This window comes from Brassica napus, chromosome A6 (genome assembly GCF_020379485.1).
Source record: "Brassica napus cultivar Da-Ae chromosome A6, Da-Ae, whole genome shotgun sequence".
In the NCBI taxonomy this organism is placed as follows: Eukaryota; Viridiplantae; Streptophyta; class Magnoliopsida; order Brassicales; family Brassicaceae; genus Brassica; species Brassica napus.
In genome coordinates this window covers 11,134,208-11,152,778 of record NC_063439.1, presented here as the reverse complement: position 1 = coordinate 11,152,778, position 18,571 = coordinate 11,134,208, and the positions used below count along the sequence as shown (strand labels likewise).

At 30.4% G+C, this 18,571-nt stretch overlaps 2 protein-coding genes across 4 annotated transcripts; one reads left to right on the top strand and one right to left on the bottom strand.

Moving 5' to 3' along the window:
- Nucleotides 1-2,211: 2,211 nt before the first annotated feature.
- Nucleotides 2,212-4,312, top strand: LOC111198728 (transcription factor TCP14-like). Its single transcript, XM_022687833.2, has one exon. It carries the CDS (start codon nt 2,561-2,563, stop codon nt 3,998-4,000), a length of 1,440 nt encoding a protein of 479 aa, XP_022543554.2. The 5' UTR covers nt 2,212-2,560; the 3' UTR covers nt 4,001-4,312.
- Nucleotides 4,313-11,027: 6,715 nt separating this feature from the next.
- LOC111198727 (phosphatidate cytidylyltransferase, mitochondrial-like) lies at nt 11,028-13,584 on the bottom strand. 3 transcript variants are annotated; one of them, XM_022687830.2, is made up of 11 exons: nt 13,432-13,584; nt 12,980-13,104; nt 12,837-12,899; nt 12,692-12,754; nt 12,551-12,619; nt 12,294-12,386; nt 12,109-12,213; nt 11,955-12,032; nt 11,738-11,857; nt 11,532-11,637; nt 11,028-11,456 (listed from the first exon to the last, which is right to left on the bottom strand). In XM_022687830.2, exons 2-11 carry the CDS (start codon nt 13,088-13,090, stop codon nt 11,266-11,268), a joined length of 999 nt encoding a protein of 332 aa, XP_022543551.1. In that variant the 5' UTR covers nt 13,091-13,104; nt 13,432-13,584; the 3' UTR covers nt 11,028-11,265. The 3 variants fall into 3 exon arrangements, with proteins under 3 accessions (XP_022543551.1, XP_022543552.1, XP_048638617.1); XM_022687831.2 differs by having other exon boundaries at nt 12,843-12,899; XM_048782660.1 differs by having other exon boundaries at nt 12,692-12,735; nt 12,843-12,899; nt 13,432-13,522.
- Nucleotides 13,585-18,571: the final 4,987 nt, after the last annotated feature.

The window sequence follows — 18,571 nt, the reverse complement described above, 5'->3', positions numbered from 1 at the left end:
CATTTTTCTATTTTTTACTCTATATTTAAAGATTACTATTATAAAAAAAAATATTGGAGCATATATCACTTTTATTATAGAGTTTCTCTATTTTAGAAGTTAAAATAGTAAATACATTGGAAATGATATAAATTGATGAGATTGATGTTAGGAACATTAAAGATGACAGATTGACCCCCCTCTCGTATCATACATTTAGTTAATGAAACATGCCCAGCCTGTTTTGTACAATAAGCTAAGATATGTTACATCAAAGGTACCAATCAATTTCTTTGTATTAATATAAACTGTTTCGCAAAAATGAAACACATTTCTTTCAAATCCAAATCCTCAATTGATTTTCTTGTCTTTATGCCGTTCTGCTTGTCTATCCAATTAAAACAAGAACACGTAACTATAACAAAAGTTTAGTTTAACATCTTCAAATTTAAGATAGTTTTTAACTTAGCTAAGAATAAGAAATGGTCTAACTATTTGATTCCACCTACAGTGATCCCTTTCCCGTATTTTGGGTACATAGAGTATTTATCAAAGACAGATTGTCGTAGCACTATGAGTTTTGCATTTGGATTCGTCTGCGTCTATAGTATCCCGATGTATTTTATTCATTGATATTCAAATAATATATATCTTTTATAGAGAAATAATTATAATTTACACGACGCTAAATAATATTATTTAATTTAGATTGACCAGTTGTGTTTTTGTCATTTTACATTTATGCATATAATCAATCTATTTGATCCCGTCTTAGGTGGGCGTAGACTTCAGTCTACAATAGTTAACTAATTGTACAAACCAATTGATTAGTGAATTAGTTAAGTAATAAACTAAAGGAAGTAATTATTCAAGGTTGAGGCGCCCTAGCTGTGCCAGTTTTTTGTTTTGTTATTGAACCCTAACCAAAAATATTAATTAAGATCCCATTACACGAAAGCAAGTACCATCATCATCATCATATATAATCATTCATATTTATCAAAGATTTTTGTACAAATAATAATTATAAGAGAGGGAATCCCAAAGCTATCATCATCCACATTGATCTACGATACTTTTGATTCATTAGGTCTTCTTTTTAGTTTTTATATTGTTAACTAATGTAAAATAAATTGTAATTTATAGTGCTATATTTTGTTTAAACAGTTGAAATTATTTGCAAACGAAATATGCAATAATACAAAACGTCAAAGGAGTTTTATAATATGCATGTAAAACAAAACTATACCATTTCTTCGAATAATACCAGCGAGGACCTGAATAAACATATTATTTGTATATATAGCAGTAATATAATTTTGAAGGATCTAATATTAAATGTTATTTGTATATTCCAGCGAGGACCTGAATAAACATATCATTTATATACTTTCATTTTAAGAATATTAAAACTCTGCATTCGGAAAACACGATTCAGCTTTTGCTAGTGGTGTTACGTTTAGGTCATTGTATTGGAGATTTGATCTTTGATTAAAAGTACCAAAGAGAATAAACTTGGTTAAACATTAATTAATATTTAAACATATGAATATGAATAATTATGATAATGTATTTCCGGCAAAAGTAGCAGGGGAAGAATGATTACGTGAATGATGTGGGACCCAATGTTTTGAAATATATTTCTAAATATTTGACCAAAGGAGGAGTTTTTAAGAGGAGTGTGGGGCCCATTACCTTCGCGTCGACCTCTTCATTGTCTTTATGGAATGAATGATAAAAGAGGACACCTCACGTGGACTCTGCAGCCACAACGACTCTCTCCAACCATATCTTTCATACACTATTATTATTATCAGAATTAATTCATATTTTCTGTATTTGATTTTTACTTATTTATAGTAGTAAAGATTCTTATATATGTATATGTAAAAAAATTTCTCATTTATTAACGCAACGTTCTGATTTTCCCCTTTTAACTAGTCGTGAAAAAGTGTTTTCCTTGTACGGTGAATATTGTTGTCCACTTTTTTACGGTGTGGCTCTTATCTATTCATTTTTATTATTATACATAGAAGTAAGATAATATGGAAAATGATTATATTAAATCGTATTATTTTCTATTTTTGTGATGTAATAATGACAATTTTTTTTTCTTAACTCTTAACGAATTGATTTGACATACAAGCTGGAAACTGACGTTGAAAGTTTCAAAGCTAGGGTTAGATTCAAACTATATTTGCTAATTACATGAATCCATCGATCAGTCCATTTGCGTTGATAAAATGATACTTTTGTTTTCTTCAACTATTAAATGATACTCCCATTGTTGACGTTTCTCTTCTTATGTGTTTCTTTTATAATTTTTTATCGTATATAAAGAAGTGACGAACATTTTTTTGTTGCATAAAATAAATAAATATGCAATGGGAGTTTTTATTTTGTTTTAGTTCTTTATTTATTTTTGAAAATGTTTTGTAAAGCTCACCCATATAATTTCCACTCATGATCTTTGTTTCTTTAAGCTTTTCTTCACATTCCATATCTCTCTCTCTCTCTTATCCTCTCCTTCTCACTCAATTCCTTGGAACGTCTTTTCTATTATTTTCCTCACTTTATATATATGCAAAAGCCGTCCTCTACTCTCTTAAATGTCATAATGGACGGCGGAGACAACGTTGGAGGAGGAGATGATCACAACCGTCACCTTCACCACCACCATCACCGGCCAACTTTCCCTTTCCAACTCCTCGGAAAGCGAGACCCCGACGACAACAATCAACAACAACAACAACAACAACAACCTTCCCCCTCCTCTTCCTCATCTCTCTTCTCCCTCCACCAACACCAACAGCTATCCCAAACGCAACCGCAACCCCAGCAGCAAAAGCCACAACCGCAGAAAGACTTGCAGGTAACGCAAGAGGAAACAGCGGTGGTCGTAGCTAAAAAGCCGCCGCTAAAACGAGCGTCGACGAAAGATAGACACACGAAAGTAGACGGAAGAGGGAGGAGGATAAGGATGCCGGCGTTGTGCGCAGCTAGGGTGTTCCAGCTCACAAGAGAGCTCGGCCATAAATCCGACGGTGAAACCATCGAGTGGCTTCTTCAACAAGCTGAGCCCTCAGTTATTGCCGCCACCGGAACAGGAACTATCCCGGCGAACTTCACTTCTCTCAACATCTCTCTCCGTTCTTCAGGCTCCTCCATGTCTCTCCCTTCTCATTACCGTAACGCAGCTTCCACTTTTAGCCCTAACAACATCTTCTCTCCATCGCTACTTCAACAGCAACAACAAAGAAGTGGTGGTGGTGGGTTTCTTCATCCTCACCATCATCTACAAGGACGTGCAACGACCTCGTCTCTCTTTCCTGGTATCGATAACTTCACCCCAACGACGTCTTTTTTGAACTTCCATAATCCGACAAAGCAAGAAGGAGATCAAGATTCGGAAGAGTTAAGTCCAGACAAGAAACGAAGACTCCAAACGACGTCGGATTTACATCATCAACATGATCAAATCGGTGGCTATACGCTTCAGTCTAGCAACAGTGGTTCTACCGCTACAACCGCGCAAATACCAGGAAACTTCTGGATGGTTGCGGCTGCGGCGGCCGCAGGTGGTAATAATAACCAAACAGGAGGTGGTTCTGTTGGTAGCGGTGGAGGCAGTGGCGGTGGAGAGCCTGTTTGGACGTTTCCTTCTATTAACACTGCGGCTGCTGCCTTATACAGAAGTAGCGTTTCCGGCGTTTCAGGCGGTGCGGTTTCAAGCGGTTTACATTTTATGAATTTTGCAGCGCCAATGGCATTTCTTACTGGACAACAGCTTGCAACAAGTAGTAATCATGAGATCAATGAAGATAATAATAATAATGAAGGAGGAAGAAGTGACGGTGGTGATCATCATAATACACAGAGACATCATCATCAACAACAACAACAACAACAGCATCATCATCATAATATTCTCTCCGGTTTAAATCAGTACGGACGGCAAGTTTCCGGCGAATCTCAGGCTAGTGATTCACTTGGTGGCGGTGAGGAAGATCCACAAGATTAAAAACAAACACAAAGAGAACAAAACAACTAATCGTGGTTGACCCGGCGGCGCCGGTGGTGGCGACGGCGTTCGCCGGCTGTGTAATACTTTTGATTTGCCGTTATTTTTTATTTTTTACTTTCTGTATTAATTTTTTTTTGCTAAGTTAAAAACAAAAATACGTGAGAACGTGAGATTTTTTTTAGTTTTGATTTTTTTTTTTTTACTTTGATTTGAGTTTTTCTTGTGAGTGAGTGGGTGATTAAATAGTACACGGGATTTATCTGTCAGGTTTTTTGGATTTTGAGGAGAATATGACACTTTTTATCATTATTGCTTTTAATGGTTTTATTTTTACTGCTAGTATGTATCACTGTCTCGATTCTCAATCATTATCCACAAGAAAATTATTTTATGCATAAAAATAATTTTAAGTGTTCGCCCAATAACTTTGCTTACTCTCTCCTGGCTCCAATGAAACATTAATTTATAAATGAAAGTATAACATTTTCTGTTTGTAATAAGTTGTGCTCCACAATATTGTAAAACCTTAAAAAAAGGGGTATAAATCTTAACATTTAGACCCAAAAAAAAGTATTAACATTTTCATAGTTTTGTCAGTAATTTAACGTTTTTAGTGTAAAACAAAATTGCCAAATTTTTAGAAATTTTATATCGAGGAAGGAGATGGGCCTCTCTCTTGTCTTGGCCCACCAATCTCTCTCACTGGGCCCTTGAGGTTGTTGTTTTAAAGCGAATAGAAAACAGCAAAGTGTCTCGTTTGTTTTACATGGTCGAACTAAAACGATACACAAAACATAAAAATATCTCGTTTGATCGTATATGCTAGGAAACATATTAAATGTTTTTAAGTATATGATTCATTTTATCTTTATTTCTTTGTCGTTTGTCCCCACTGAAAAATCGATCTGCCTTTTATATATGATGTTCATATATTCAAATGAAGACTAGTTTAAACTATGTATCTGAACCTAGCTCCGATCTAGTTTGGAAGACTTGTTCGACGTAAAAATGGTCTTTGTCTTTAGCAAACGTTACAACTTATAAAGAAAAGATAGATTAAAAAAAAAAAAAGATAGTGATTGACTGTTTCAGACTATTATTTTGTGCTTGCTTACCTTTAAAACGGAACATAACATTTTTACTTATAAGAAGTCATTATCAAGAAAAATAATTTTGGATTGTTATATTCTCTTGGATTTAAAAATCTATTCGCAAGGGCCTCCTCCAATGTTTACAAAAAGATGGAAACAAGCAAAAAAGAGAGGAGATATAAATAAATAAATGTGAATTTGTATTATTGCAGACTATACAATATATAATCGAACTGTATAATAAAAACATTTATATAAATTCAATAAGTTGTGAGAGAGAAAAAGATTGATTGTGGTGGTGAGATGAGGACTGTAGTGTTGTAAGGAGTGTGGGACCAAAACGTTATCAGGTGCAGTGATTGTCGTGTGGCCCCAATCCATTTGATTATCTCTCCGGATTTGATATTTTATGAAGTGTTACACCAAATATTAAATAATATATTTTGTTCTATATTATTTATAGTCTAATTAATATTATTATTTAGGTCAAAATTTTAAAATTAATTGATTAAAATATTATTTATTTACATTTAATAATAATATAACTAAATGAATATTATATATTATATCAAAATTTAACAAAACTAAAAAACATTTATCATGTTCTTCTCAATTTAAAATATATAAACTTTTAATTTCAACTGATGTTTTATATAAAGTAAATAAATTTATATAAAAATTAACTAAAATAAAAATATAAATAATCAGTGAAAACATAAAATTACAAAATTTTAGCAATTAAAATATAAATGTAATAAAAATAGTTAATTTATTGCAAATAACTAATGTATTAAAATTTAAAATCAATAGTATATAATATTATATTTTCTATAATAGTTGTAGATAAAATTAAAATCAAGCACCAAAATATCAAATTTTGATGTTATTTCGACAATAAATTTAGTATTATGGTTGGAGTTACAACACAAAATATTTCTCTTTTCTTTTGGTTTCATCTTACATCAACTATAAAACCATACTAGATCTTGATCCGCGTCCCCGCGCAGATGTTAGATTTAACTTGCGTTCAATGTAAATTTATAAATCATTGATTTTATAAAATGTCCATTTATATTTTTATGTTTTGTAAAATATATTTAGTGTAAAATATATTATATTATAATATAGATGTTTGATAATAATTGTTTATCTGTACGTAATATTATATTTATAAATTTATAACTTTATGCCATTTGATGTAATTGTAATATTCATATATTAACCTATTGATTTTTTTGTTAATTTATTTAAAAATAATCTAATTTTTTACAGTAGGTTTTTCTGAATTATTATTAATTTTATGATATTTGATTTTCTTAAAAATTTTACTGTAGCAGTTTGTGTTTTTTTATTTTCAGCAAAAAGAAATTACAGTTTGTGTTTTTTATTTTCAGCAAAAGAAATAACAATTCATTATAATTAATTAATTTAAATTTTTGATATGAAGTGAAGTGGCAGATTTGTAAATACGAAAGAATTGCAATGGCTAAATGTATAAATAAAAAGAAAGATTTAATCTGTTATTCGTGTTTTCAAACAATTTTCATTTAATCTGATATCCAAGTTTCCAAACGACAGAATTTGTAAATGAGAAAGAAATACAGTGACTAAATATGTAAATAAAAAAATATTTAATCTGCTATCCTTGTTTCCAAACAAATTTCATTTAATCTATTATTTAAGTTTCCAAACAATACCAAAATGTACTTCAGTTTTAGTAATATAGATACAATGTGTACAATTTTTCAACATTCTACTTTTATACTTTTATTCTTCGCATCATTTTATTCTTTCTTCCCACCTAATATAAATGAATAACTATCTATTTTTTTCACTTACAATAGTTTTTGTTTAGTTAAATTTGACATTTTATCCCACCATTTATATCTTATATTTTTATTCTCTTACATTTGTATTTTGTGAACAATAATAATCTATTAAGATTCACGTAATTAAAAACATATCATGTAGATCCTATCAATATATTATATAATCAATAATCTCAAAGTTCGACATGCGTTGTTGAAAAGATTCAATACAGTTTAATACATGTAAATTATCACAAAATTTAACAGTTTTATTATATAATTTAAACTATTGAAAAAATTTCAACAATCCCATTAGTCATGGTCTAAGGTGAATGAAATGAGATTCACCACTCGATGTAAAGCTTAAGGTATTTTTTTTATTACCAGAAAATTCTGAACTAAAACCTGTAAGTCTTTAGGCCAAAAACACCATTATGTTATTATAATTTTGTCGCAAACATTACTAATTATGCAGTAGAGATTTCTCTTGTCAGTGTAATTTATAAATTTTCACACTGGCATTATGAAATAGCAAATCACATCTAGTGTTTATACTCGTGATTTGACCAACGGATGGCAGTATTTATTTAATTTGACTTTGTATGTAAGCAGATGTATGATATAAAACATATTTGTTGAGTCTCTTTTACGTTTATATGCTAAGAAGTTTATCCCATGTATCTATACAGATTAGCCAGCTACGAATTGATAGTTAGTTGTGGTCAATATATTTGTTCTCATTTCGAGTGGTAATATATGAAACCACATTGCAGTTAATAATAACAAAAAAAGTTTTGAACAAAACAAAAAGTTAATAATAACAAAAATTTATAACCAAATTGTATTTGTTTCACATTTGTTTCACATATTATCATTCAGAGCTTTAATATTTTATTTATCATCGTTTTAGTTTTCTTTCACAAATAAATTTCTGTTTTGATATAACTAAAAGCTTAGATTTGATATTCATATAATACTTATGGGTTTTAGATGTGTGATCTTGTGTGAAGGTCCGCTTGGGGCCGGTAGATGCAGCGACCCTCACTTGGTTGAGAGTCGAGGCTTTAGATAGTACTGGGACGTCGCAGATAATGTGACTAATCGTTTATTATTTGAAGAGTTTGAACCGTGGTTTAAATCTTTTACAGATTGGATTGCTAGTGGCAACTTCAATATCTTGTATAACTCTTTATCAAACTTGTTCAAATTTGTGTCTCCTCTATCCATGTACTCCTTTGAATTTTATGTCTTGGTTTTAACCTTTTGGTTTGCACATCATGGTTTGTATGATGTTGCTAGTATCAATGTAATCATTTAAATTAGTAATGAAAATTTGGGTGAACAAAAAAAAAGATAAGATGTGTGATCATATAAATTTATGTTACTACAAAAAACACAAAATTTAAAATAACTGTAAAACCAGACGATAATTTCCGAACCATTTTTGTCAATTTTTTGAGCCAGTGAATAAATAATATATATATATATATATATATACCAATACAATTAGTAATTAAACCGGTTTGTCTACAATCAAATCCCACTCAACTAGTCAACTGAATTTTAGAACAGAGATTCAAATAGTTAAAATAGTATTGTTGAGGTAAGTGTTAGAGCACATGGGTTTAGATTCGAAAGCCATCGTACGGAAACGTAAAAGTTGGTCCCCATAGTAAAAACTACAATAAAGAAGCAAAGGTACGATTAGAAGTGTCAACCTTCAACTAGTCACGGGGTCAAATGAAATCCATGTATTTGTTTGTTTTTGAAAATATGCATATTTGAAACGAATATATAATTATAAACTACACATACAATTTTTTTCATAAAAATATTTGCCTTAGACATTATACATACTAGTGAGCACTTTCTTACATCTAATGCAATAAATCCTGCCGGTACTTGTACAACGAATATTTATTCTTAAAAAGATGAGTATTATTTTTATATTTGATTTCATGATTTCAAATTTTGAGCCAGAGGAAACCCAAATGCGGACACACTTGAATACTTGGCTACCAAGCTTACCATTAACCCCTTCCTATTTTCGCTGCAACAAAAAAAAGGTTTTGGAAAGAAGATTAATCCTACTATCTAACCAGTTTTGTGACTGAACGAATTACAAAATTAGATCAACATAAATCACAATCTATACCAATATTAGAAGAAAATTTCGATTAAAATGTTCTTAATTCCAAAATTAACCTTGCACACATTTCCTTTGATCGCCTTTTGGTCTGTAACCGCTTCTTTCTATCTTTATGACCTTTCAGTATAATCTTGAGCTTACTAAGCCTCTGGTCTTGAAGCTCAAGCTTTCGCATGAGCTTCAAATATCTTTCAAACCTTTCTTACTTGGTCTTCAAGGTAAGGTCTAAAGGTGTACAGCTCTTCCAATCCTTTTCATTATCTACATTGATCATGCCGTAGGCTAGGGATAAAGTTCTTCAAACTAGCGAGTATCGCAAATCATATAAATCATATAACACTGAATCATAACACAATCAGCTGAATTACATGCATGTCTTTAACGTTAATTGGTATGTTCTTTTTTTTGTCAGCCAATTATAAATACCAATGAAGTTAATTGGTATGTAATCAAATGAAATCACGATTTAGATAAGATGTATATAATCTTGAATTGGTTTGAGTATATTGGTTTTTGAATCATATGCTCATAGGAATATATAATCGAATCAATAATTGTGATTGCCACATGTATATCTAAAGGGTTATGATACTCAATATGTATATAAAAATTTCTTGTTGTGTTTGTAATCGAACAATGGTTATAAGAATGTTTATATATCTGAACGGTTTGTGATAATATGTATATGAAAGTTCTTGTAGTAGTGCTTATGATTGAACATTGGTTTTAAGTAAGTATAACGTGCATCTTAACTAATGTCATTCTTATAATATTTTTAAGTATCACCTGTTATTCGATCGGGAAAACAAGAAATAGTTATAAGATCAGTATAATTCACTTCATTTGTGCATGCAATGGTGTTAACGCCTGACTTAGTCCTAAGCAAGCAAACAGTTTATTTTCTCCACTAGAAGAGATTCTGAGCGACCCAAGTCAAATGAGAGTTTCAGCAACAGAAAAGGATTGAAGAAACCATACAAGTAAAACCATGTTAATATGCATTTTTTTTGTTCAAAAACTTCAAACATATCTTAAGAAGAAACTCACAGATTCTCCCCCATTATGTTTAAGAACATGTTGCAACTCTTTATTGAACCACAAAAAGAAAAATAACGAAGAGATTGATTGAACTATCTCTATAATTGTAGCTATAGATGGGATTCATTTCTTTTGTGCAAGTCACAAGTAAGAACATAAAATATGATAGGGAGATTGATGTGTTTGCTACTATATTTCTCTCATCTATAACATCAGAAAACATAACATAACCATCAACCCAAAACAGAAATGTTGTTAGTTAAAGGAAAAAAGTTTCCTAGCTACACGAAGTTTACTATAATATGGTGGAAACCATCCAATGTATGAGAATGTGTCAACAACTACACGAAGTTTATGTTAATACATGTCACATGTATGAAGTAAATAATAATATGGTGGCAACATCACAATCGGGTTTAATTGATTTTAAGCTAAGTTGATGGGGTCAATCCGTAATTTACTAAACTTAATAAACTTAATGATTTATTAAGTTTAATAAACTTAATTGATTTATTAATAAACTTAGTAATTTAATAAAATTTAACTTAATAATTTATTATACTTAATAAATTTATTAAACTTAATAAACTTAAAAATTTAATAAACTTAAACTTAATAATTTATTAAACTTAATAAATTTATTAAACTTATTAAACTTAATAAAATTTATTAAGTTTAATAATTTATTAAGTTTATTAAGTTTATTAATAAATGATTAAGTTTATTAACAAATGATTAAGTTTATTAAGTTTAATAAATTTATTAATTTTAATAAGTTTAATAAAGTTATTAAGTTTATTAAGTACATTTAATAAATTATTAAGTTTATTAAAAAAAATCAATTAAGTTTATTAACAAATGATTAAGTTTATTAAATTTAATGATTTATTAAGTTTAATAAATTACAGATTAACTCCATTAACTTAGCTTAAAATCAATTAAATCCGATTGTGATGTTGTCACCATATTATTATTTACTTCGCACATGTGACATATATTAACATAAACTTCGTGTAGTTGTTACATCGGATGGTTTCCACCATATTATAGTAACTTCATGTAGCTAGGAAACTTTTTTCCTTTCTTAAAAAACCAAAAAAAAAGAAGAAAGAATGATCAACTAATGGTGGCAAAGATCTACTTTCTTCAACTTTCAGTTCATCTAAAAAAACCCTTTCATGACCGAGAATTCCAAGCTTTGCGCATTTTCTGGGAAAGATACATTGTTGCATTGATAGCTCCAGCAGCCAAGAAACCAGAGACAGCCTGTCTTGCACTCGATACCATTACCCTTCGCTTCATTACCTTCTCCATACAATTCGCTGCTTCTTCTCTTGAAGCTATACAAACTTCCCCTGAAACTCTACCTATACCAATTCAACCATAAATTATTATCTCTCCATTTCCTTTCATATAACTAGAGAAGAGATCAGAGTTGATACCGGTCTCACTCATGATTTTCTTTTCTCCAAGTAACTTCCCCATTTGGCTTCTTACTGATGCAGGGAGAGAAGAGACCAGAGAGCGTGATGCTGAAAGGCTAGAGTCCTGTCACAAGTTGCTAAGGATCAATATACAATGACTCAAATAATCTCATGATTGAGCCAACCATAGTCCATATATATATATAGCTATGAACCGTGTGTACCTGCACTAAATTAGTTTCAGCAGATGAGAATCTCAGCAAGTGTTTGGTCTCGCAGTCTTCAAGAAAAGGCTTATACATTGACTGGAAAAGATCAAACTGCCCCTTCACAATTTTGTTCACCTAAAAGGCAAGGGATTGAACTTATGGATCAGAAAGCTTTTCATCCAAACAATATTCACAATGTGATGTACTCAAGAACAGGACTAGGTTCTCTCACCTTATTAGTGTCCTCTGCAAAAAGCATTCGCAAGTCTCCCATGTAAGAAAGGCTGCATATTTTGGCGTATAGATCTTCCTGCATAAGAGTTCTGTTAGTTATTTAGTGTACCGTCTCATAAAACTTGATTTGAGCACTGAACAAAAACTCTAACCTCGGTGAATTTTGAAGGCAAGAGAAGAAGGGCTGCAGATACTGCGGCTCTCTTATTAACAGAGTTCACGTCTTCTATGTCCAGATTATCAACAAGCAAATGAACCTGCAACCACGAGGAACTTCCCTATTACATCTCACAATCCTTGGACGGTTAACAGTGAGAAGACCAAGCAAATGACATACCGGTTTTTGTAAACGGCCACTCAAGTAGAATCTGTTCCAGTCCAGTATGTCCTGTACTAGGTCATTCATCCGAACAACCCCATACTTGAGCTTCTGCAAGTAAATCATGCAAGAAAAAATGCCATTCAAATTACATACATACAATATGATGAAATTGAGCAGAAAGAAAACATATGAAATACACAAGCTTGGATTAACAAAACTAGATTGTTCCATTAGGTTATAAAGAATGCTACTGTTTCTCTGGAAGTTATTACCCTGTCGTTCCAATTGACAAATGGGTTGAAGTGAACTCCAACACCTACTTTATCTGCAACTTCCGTAATCTGTGAAAGGAGGGTGTGTTCATTGTTTACTTAAGCAACGGTAGAGAAGGTGAGTATGGAGAGAAAACATACCAGCCTAGCTCCACCAAGGTGAACCATCCATGAAGCATAGTGATCTGAATTCATTTTCAGATTCTTGATTCACACAATAGTTAAAATCCGCGAGCCTATAAAATCTAATTGAAAGTTTGTGGGTTTCTTGAGTTGAGAGACTCACACTCACCTGAGAGTGCCATTGCATGGGATCAGAAACTCCAAGGATGTAGTCCACCATCTTAGACTGCATTTTTGATGGGTCAATCAAAAACAGGAAATGCTCTCTCATCACACAGAGTTCCAAGATATGTAGTAAATAAATACCTTATCTTGGTTATTTGGGTGGAGCGTTGAACCATAAACACAGCAGAAATCCACAGGGGGAAGAACAGTTAAGAAGCTAGCAAGCTCATCATCTCTTCGACTAGTTTCCATTTCCAAACTAATTCCTGTTTGATTTCACCAGAGATGGTCAACAACAAACAGTAAACTAAACACCATTTAAATCATCAAGAGTAAAGACTTTTTTTGAATACTGTCCTATTCGATGAACTAGTTTGGTTCAGACAAAAAAATAATAATAATAAAAAAAAAAATAAGATGTGAGAAAGCAAATTAAGCTATTTCCACAAGTGGTTCCAGTCATTCGAGATCAGGAATTCAATCAAGCAAATGTGGAATACGAAACTAAAGAGGTTTATCAATCAATTGTGCTGTGAGATCAAAACCCTTGGAAAAAGAGATGGAGATCAAACAAGAGGGAGAAGAAACTATACCTGCCTGCGTGCGACTGAAGGGCAGCTAAGAGGAACAACTAACTAACTAACGCCGTCCAGTCCAAAGCTTGAAGCTTTCTTCTGTGCCCCGCCCCCAAGTGCAGCTTTTTTTTCTTTTTCTTTAGTTTGGGGCCTTTGGGCCCAAAATATCATTTTTTTTAATACAAAATGTGTATAATTTGTTTTGACTACTCAAATTAATTAAACTTTACAAGATTAGTAGGAGATGAATTTCGGAGGAATTTTGTGTTTACCACTTTCAGAGTTAAAGGTTTAAGGTTTAGAGTTGATGTTTTAGGGTTTAAAGTTGAAGATATAGGATTTAGGATTTAAGATTTAGAGTTGATGTTTTAAAATTTAGGGTTTAAGATTGATGTTTCAAGGTTTAGGGTTTAGAGTTGATAGTTTAGAGTTTAGAGTTGATGGTTTACGGTTTAGAGTTGAGGTTTTAATTTTAGATTAGTTAACTTTAAGGTTTTTTTTTTGTCAAAGTTAATCATATGGTTATAAATATATTTTGTTGAGGGTAAAAGTGGTTAGTGTAAACATGAACTTGCGTAGAGTTTGTAAATTTTAAGAATTGATAGATTTTCAAAAGTTATGTGGATTGTGAAAATTTATATATATTGACTTATAAAAATTGATCATAACTTCTTTAGATTGATATAAATTTTCATGAATTTGTATTACCTATTTTCTATCATTCTTTCTGTAAAGTAAATATATAATTTATTTATTTTCTAAATCATATAGCATGATTATTTATTTTTTTCTTTAAAATTAAAAAGAAAATAATAATGATACATACAAAATTAGATAATTTTCTGAAATAGCAATTTTTTAAGCTTTTGTCACAAAAAGAACACTCAAAGAGAAAAATGACCAAAATAAGTTTCATTAAAAGAGCAAAAGACTATTTTATCCCTTTTTCTATAGATATATATGTAATAAAAATAATAAAAATAAAAAGTTTCTTTTTATAATTTTGGATTATGTATTTTCAAATTCAAACTTTTATAGTTTTTATAAATTATTTCAAGTTTTTATAAACTAATTCCTGTTTGATTTCACCAGTGATGGTCAACAACAAACAGTAAACTAAACACCATTTAAATCATCAAGAGTAAAGACTTTTTTTGAATACTGCCCTATTCGATGAACTAGTTTGGGTCAGACAAAAAAAAAAAAGTAAGATGTGAAAAAACAAATTAAGCTATTTTCACAAGTGGTTCCAGTCATTTCGAGATCAGGATTTCAACTAAGCAAATGTGGCATACGAAACTAAAGGAGGTTTATCAATCAATTGTGCTCTGAGATCAAAACCCTTGGAAATAGAGATGGAGATCAAACAAGAGGGAGAAGAACGCAAAACCCATTGATGATCTGAGAGACGACAGGTGAAGAAACTATACCTGCCTACGTGCGACTGAAGGCGGCTTAGAGCGAAGACGAACAACTAACTAACTAACTCCGTCCAGTCCAAAGCTCGAAGCTTTCTTAAACCCAACACAAAAAGCTTTCTTTGCCCCCAAGTGCAGCTGTTTTTCTTCTTCTTTAGTTTGGGCCCAAAAGATCGTTTTTTTAATAAAAAATGTTTATAAATTCTTTTGACAACTCAAATTAATTAAACTTACAAGATTAGTAGGAGATGAATTTGGAAGGAATTTCGTGTTTACCACTTTCAGAATTAAAGGTTTAAGGTTTAGAGTTGATGTTTTATAGTTTAAAGTTCAAGATTTAGGATTTAAGATTTAAGATTTAAAGTTGATGTTTTAAGGTTTAGGGTTTAGTATTGATGTTTCAAGGTTTAGGATTTAGAGTTGATGGTTTAGGGTTTAGAGTTGATGGTTTAAGATTTAGGGTTTAGAGTTGATGGTTTACGGTTTGGAGTTGAGGTTTTAATTTTAGGTTAGTTAACTTTAAGGTTTTTTTTGTCAAAATTAATCATATGGTTATAAATATCTTTTACTGATGGTAAAATTGGTTAGTGTAAACATGAACTTGCGTAGAGTTTATGAATTTTAAGAGTTGATAGATTTTCAAAAGTTATGTGGATTGTGAAAATATATATAATATACATTGACTTATAAAATTTGATCATAATTTTTTTAGATTGATATAAATTTTCATGAAATTGTATTACCTATTTTCTACCATTCTTTCTGTAAAGTAAATATATAATTTATTTATTTTCTAAATCATATAGCACGATTATTTATTTTTTTCATTAAAATTAAAAAGAAAATAATAAGGATACATACCAAATTGGAAAATTTTCTGAAATAGAAATTTTAAAGCTTTTGTCACAAAAAAAAACACTCAAAGAGAAAAATGACCAAAAGAAGTTTCATTAAAAGAGTAAAAGACTATTTTATCCCTTTCTCACTAGATATATATGTACTAAAAATAATAAAAATAAAAAGTTTCTTTTTTATAATTCTGGATTATATGTTTTCAAATTCAAACTTTTATAGTTTTTATAAAAAAAATTCAAAATATTATTTTTCAAATTTTCTTTTTGAAATTCGAAAAAGCTTTTCAAAACTATTTTAAAACATTTTATATTAATTTTTTAATATTTACAAATGTAATTATTAATAAAAATGATAATAATTATAAAAAAATTATATATTAAAAACTTAAAAGTATATTAATATAATGAATTATAGTTTTGGACATATAAATTGGATTTAAGGTGCAACATATATTTGGTAAGAATAATTATTTTGTTTTCTAGTTTTTTTATCACATGGATTTAAAATCACATGCATACATATGATATTTTGAAAGTTGAGTCTTATGACTAAAAATGAATATAATTCATCTCTCAATAACACTAAATTTAGTTAGAATTAGAGAATCAATAATAACTAAAGAAATTGAATAACAAGGGATTTAAATGGATTTTGAAAATTCGTAAACCAATAATAATGGATTCTACTAAGACATTTGAAATCCAAGAACCAATAACAATGAGATCTCAAAATTTTCAAAGTTCATGAAAATTCACTTACCAATAACTCCTTTTAAGGGTATCTCCAATCCCACTCTATTTTCTACACTAAACTCTATTATAGAGTAAAATCTTCTTAAACTCCACTCTATATTTTGCTCTAAAATAGTGTTACTCTATTTATTACTCTATATTTGGAGTAAATATATTTTTATTATATTATAGAGTGAAACTTTTTTATTTATACTTTAGTCCTTTTATTCTTTAATCTTTTTATTTTGAAATTATTAGTGTAATTTAATTATGCAAACAACACATTATGTTCAACACAATATATACAGATGTTTGAAACTTATTTTATTAGCCAAAAAACAAGCACTAAAACTAAAAATAATTTTATAAGTAGCCAAAAAAACAAGTACTATAACTAAAAATAAGCAACATAACATAAAATTAAAATTATAGATAATAATGACTTTATATTCTGGTAAATTTCTTCTAGATCTACCAAAATTGTTAAAATATTATATAAATGATAATATTCCGTTTGGATAGTTTCTTGCTTGATTTAGAAAAATTAAAGATAAGGAAGCTCATTACGCACTCGGAATTTGTTAATTGATCATTTGTGGAAAAGATATATTAATGGTGATGTTTAAGCTAAATGTATTATGTTTTTGTAATGTAATATAATTTTTAATATAATAAATGTTTGATATAAATATATAATTTATTAAAAACTTATGAAAAACAAAATATATGGGATAAATTTGTAAATTTTGTAAGTAAAAGGTATTAGTCATAAAATAAAATAAAGAATATATTTAATATTAATCCTTTTTTGAGTTAAATATATAATAAACCATTAGAGAGAAACTCTACTATATTTTAGAGTTACATTATTTTGGATTGAAAACTACTATAAAATATAGTAAACCATTGGAGATGGTCTAAACAAAAGCTTTAGTTTTCAATAAGAAAGTAATTTATTTCTATAATTTATCTAAAAATGAACCCACATGAAGAAGCCATAAACTTTTCATTTTTGACGTATGACATGACGTGGCATCATGGAGCCTGTCTTAGGCCTGTGAATTTTACCCGGATCCGAGGACCCGATCCGATCCGAAACCGACCCGATCTTTTTACCCTATTGGGTCTTGTTGTGAAGGACCAGCGGGTCTTGGACCCGACCCAGCCCGAACCTGAGACCCGAGTGGGATACCCGAAAACCCGAAACTTCTAGTATGTATTAGGTATATATGGGTGTTTCAGTTTATTTTTGGTATTATGGGTATTTTTTTAAGTTTCAAATTTTAGTTTTTGGGTATGGTTTTGGGTTTCGAATAAAAATTTAGATTTTCAAAAATATAATTTGGAAAATTAGATAAAATTTAGGATATTTTTCATGTTCTTTGATCAGATTTTAGATAAAATTTATCATATTTTTCGAGTATTTAAATATTTTCAGGTATTTTCAATGTGTTTTATGTATTTTTTTGTGTGTTGGACCCGACATGACCCGAACCGAACCCGATTCGTAACCGAACCGAATCCGAATCGACAAACTCTAATTACCCTATTGGGTCCAACTATCTAAGACCTGATCCGACCCGGATCCGAGAAAACCCAAACCCCAAACCGAGAATTTCAAATTACCCTATCGGGTCTTAAACTCGTACATCTGAAGGATCCGGATCTGCAATGACCCGACCCGAACCCAATCCGATGACCCAAATGTCCATTCCTAGCCTGTCTATTCGTTAATTTTTAAGACCACGTGGCCTGGCTGATAGTTGATTATATTGGCCTTTTATCGTAAGGTTAGTTTTTTATTCACATCTTTATTATCACCTTAAATAGATGACAATTTCTTCTTTTTTTTTCTTTTAAAAATTTAGCTATTTTTCTCGGGATTATAATTTTCCCGTAGGTACTAGTTTGTGGGATCAACGACAGATTACGAGCATCATCAACCACCCTTGAACGACTCACCATTTCTAGAGCTGTAAAATGGGTGGACTGTCCAATGGACGTCCATGTCCAAATATATTTGGGGTTCCATTAGTTATACCCATATTTCCAGATGGGCTTTACATTGTCAAAATTGGAAAACCAATTAATCTATGGGTGTTTGTGGATTTGGTTAATATGGACATGAGCGGCCCAATTAAAATTTTTTTAGGG

Bases quoted from the DNA above. Each gene is read 5' to 3' on its own strand.
- LOC111198727 (XM_022687830.2), bottom strand. From the start codon at position 13,090: ATGGAAACTAGTCGAAGAGATGATGAGCTTGCTAGCTTCTTAACTGTT. The intron at 12,900-12,979 runs GTATTTATTTAC...TCAAAAATGCAG, and splicing joins ACCCAAATAACCAAGATAAG to TCTAAGATGGTGGACTACAT. The intron at 11,638-11,737 runs GTACACACGGTT...AACTTGTGACAG, and splicing joins CTGAAACTAATTTAGTGCAG to GACTCTAGCCTTTCAGCATC.
- LOC111198728 (XM_022687833.2), top strand. From the start codon at position 2,561: ATGCAAAAGCCGTCCTCTACTCTCTTAAATGTCATAATGGACGGCGGA.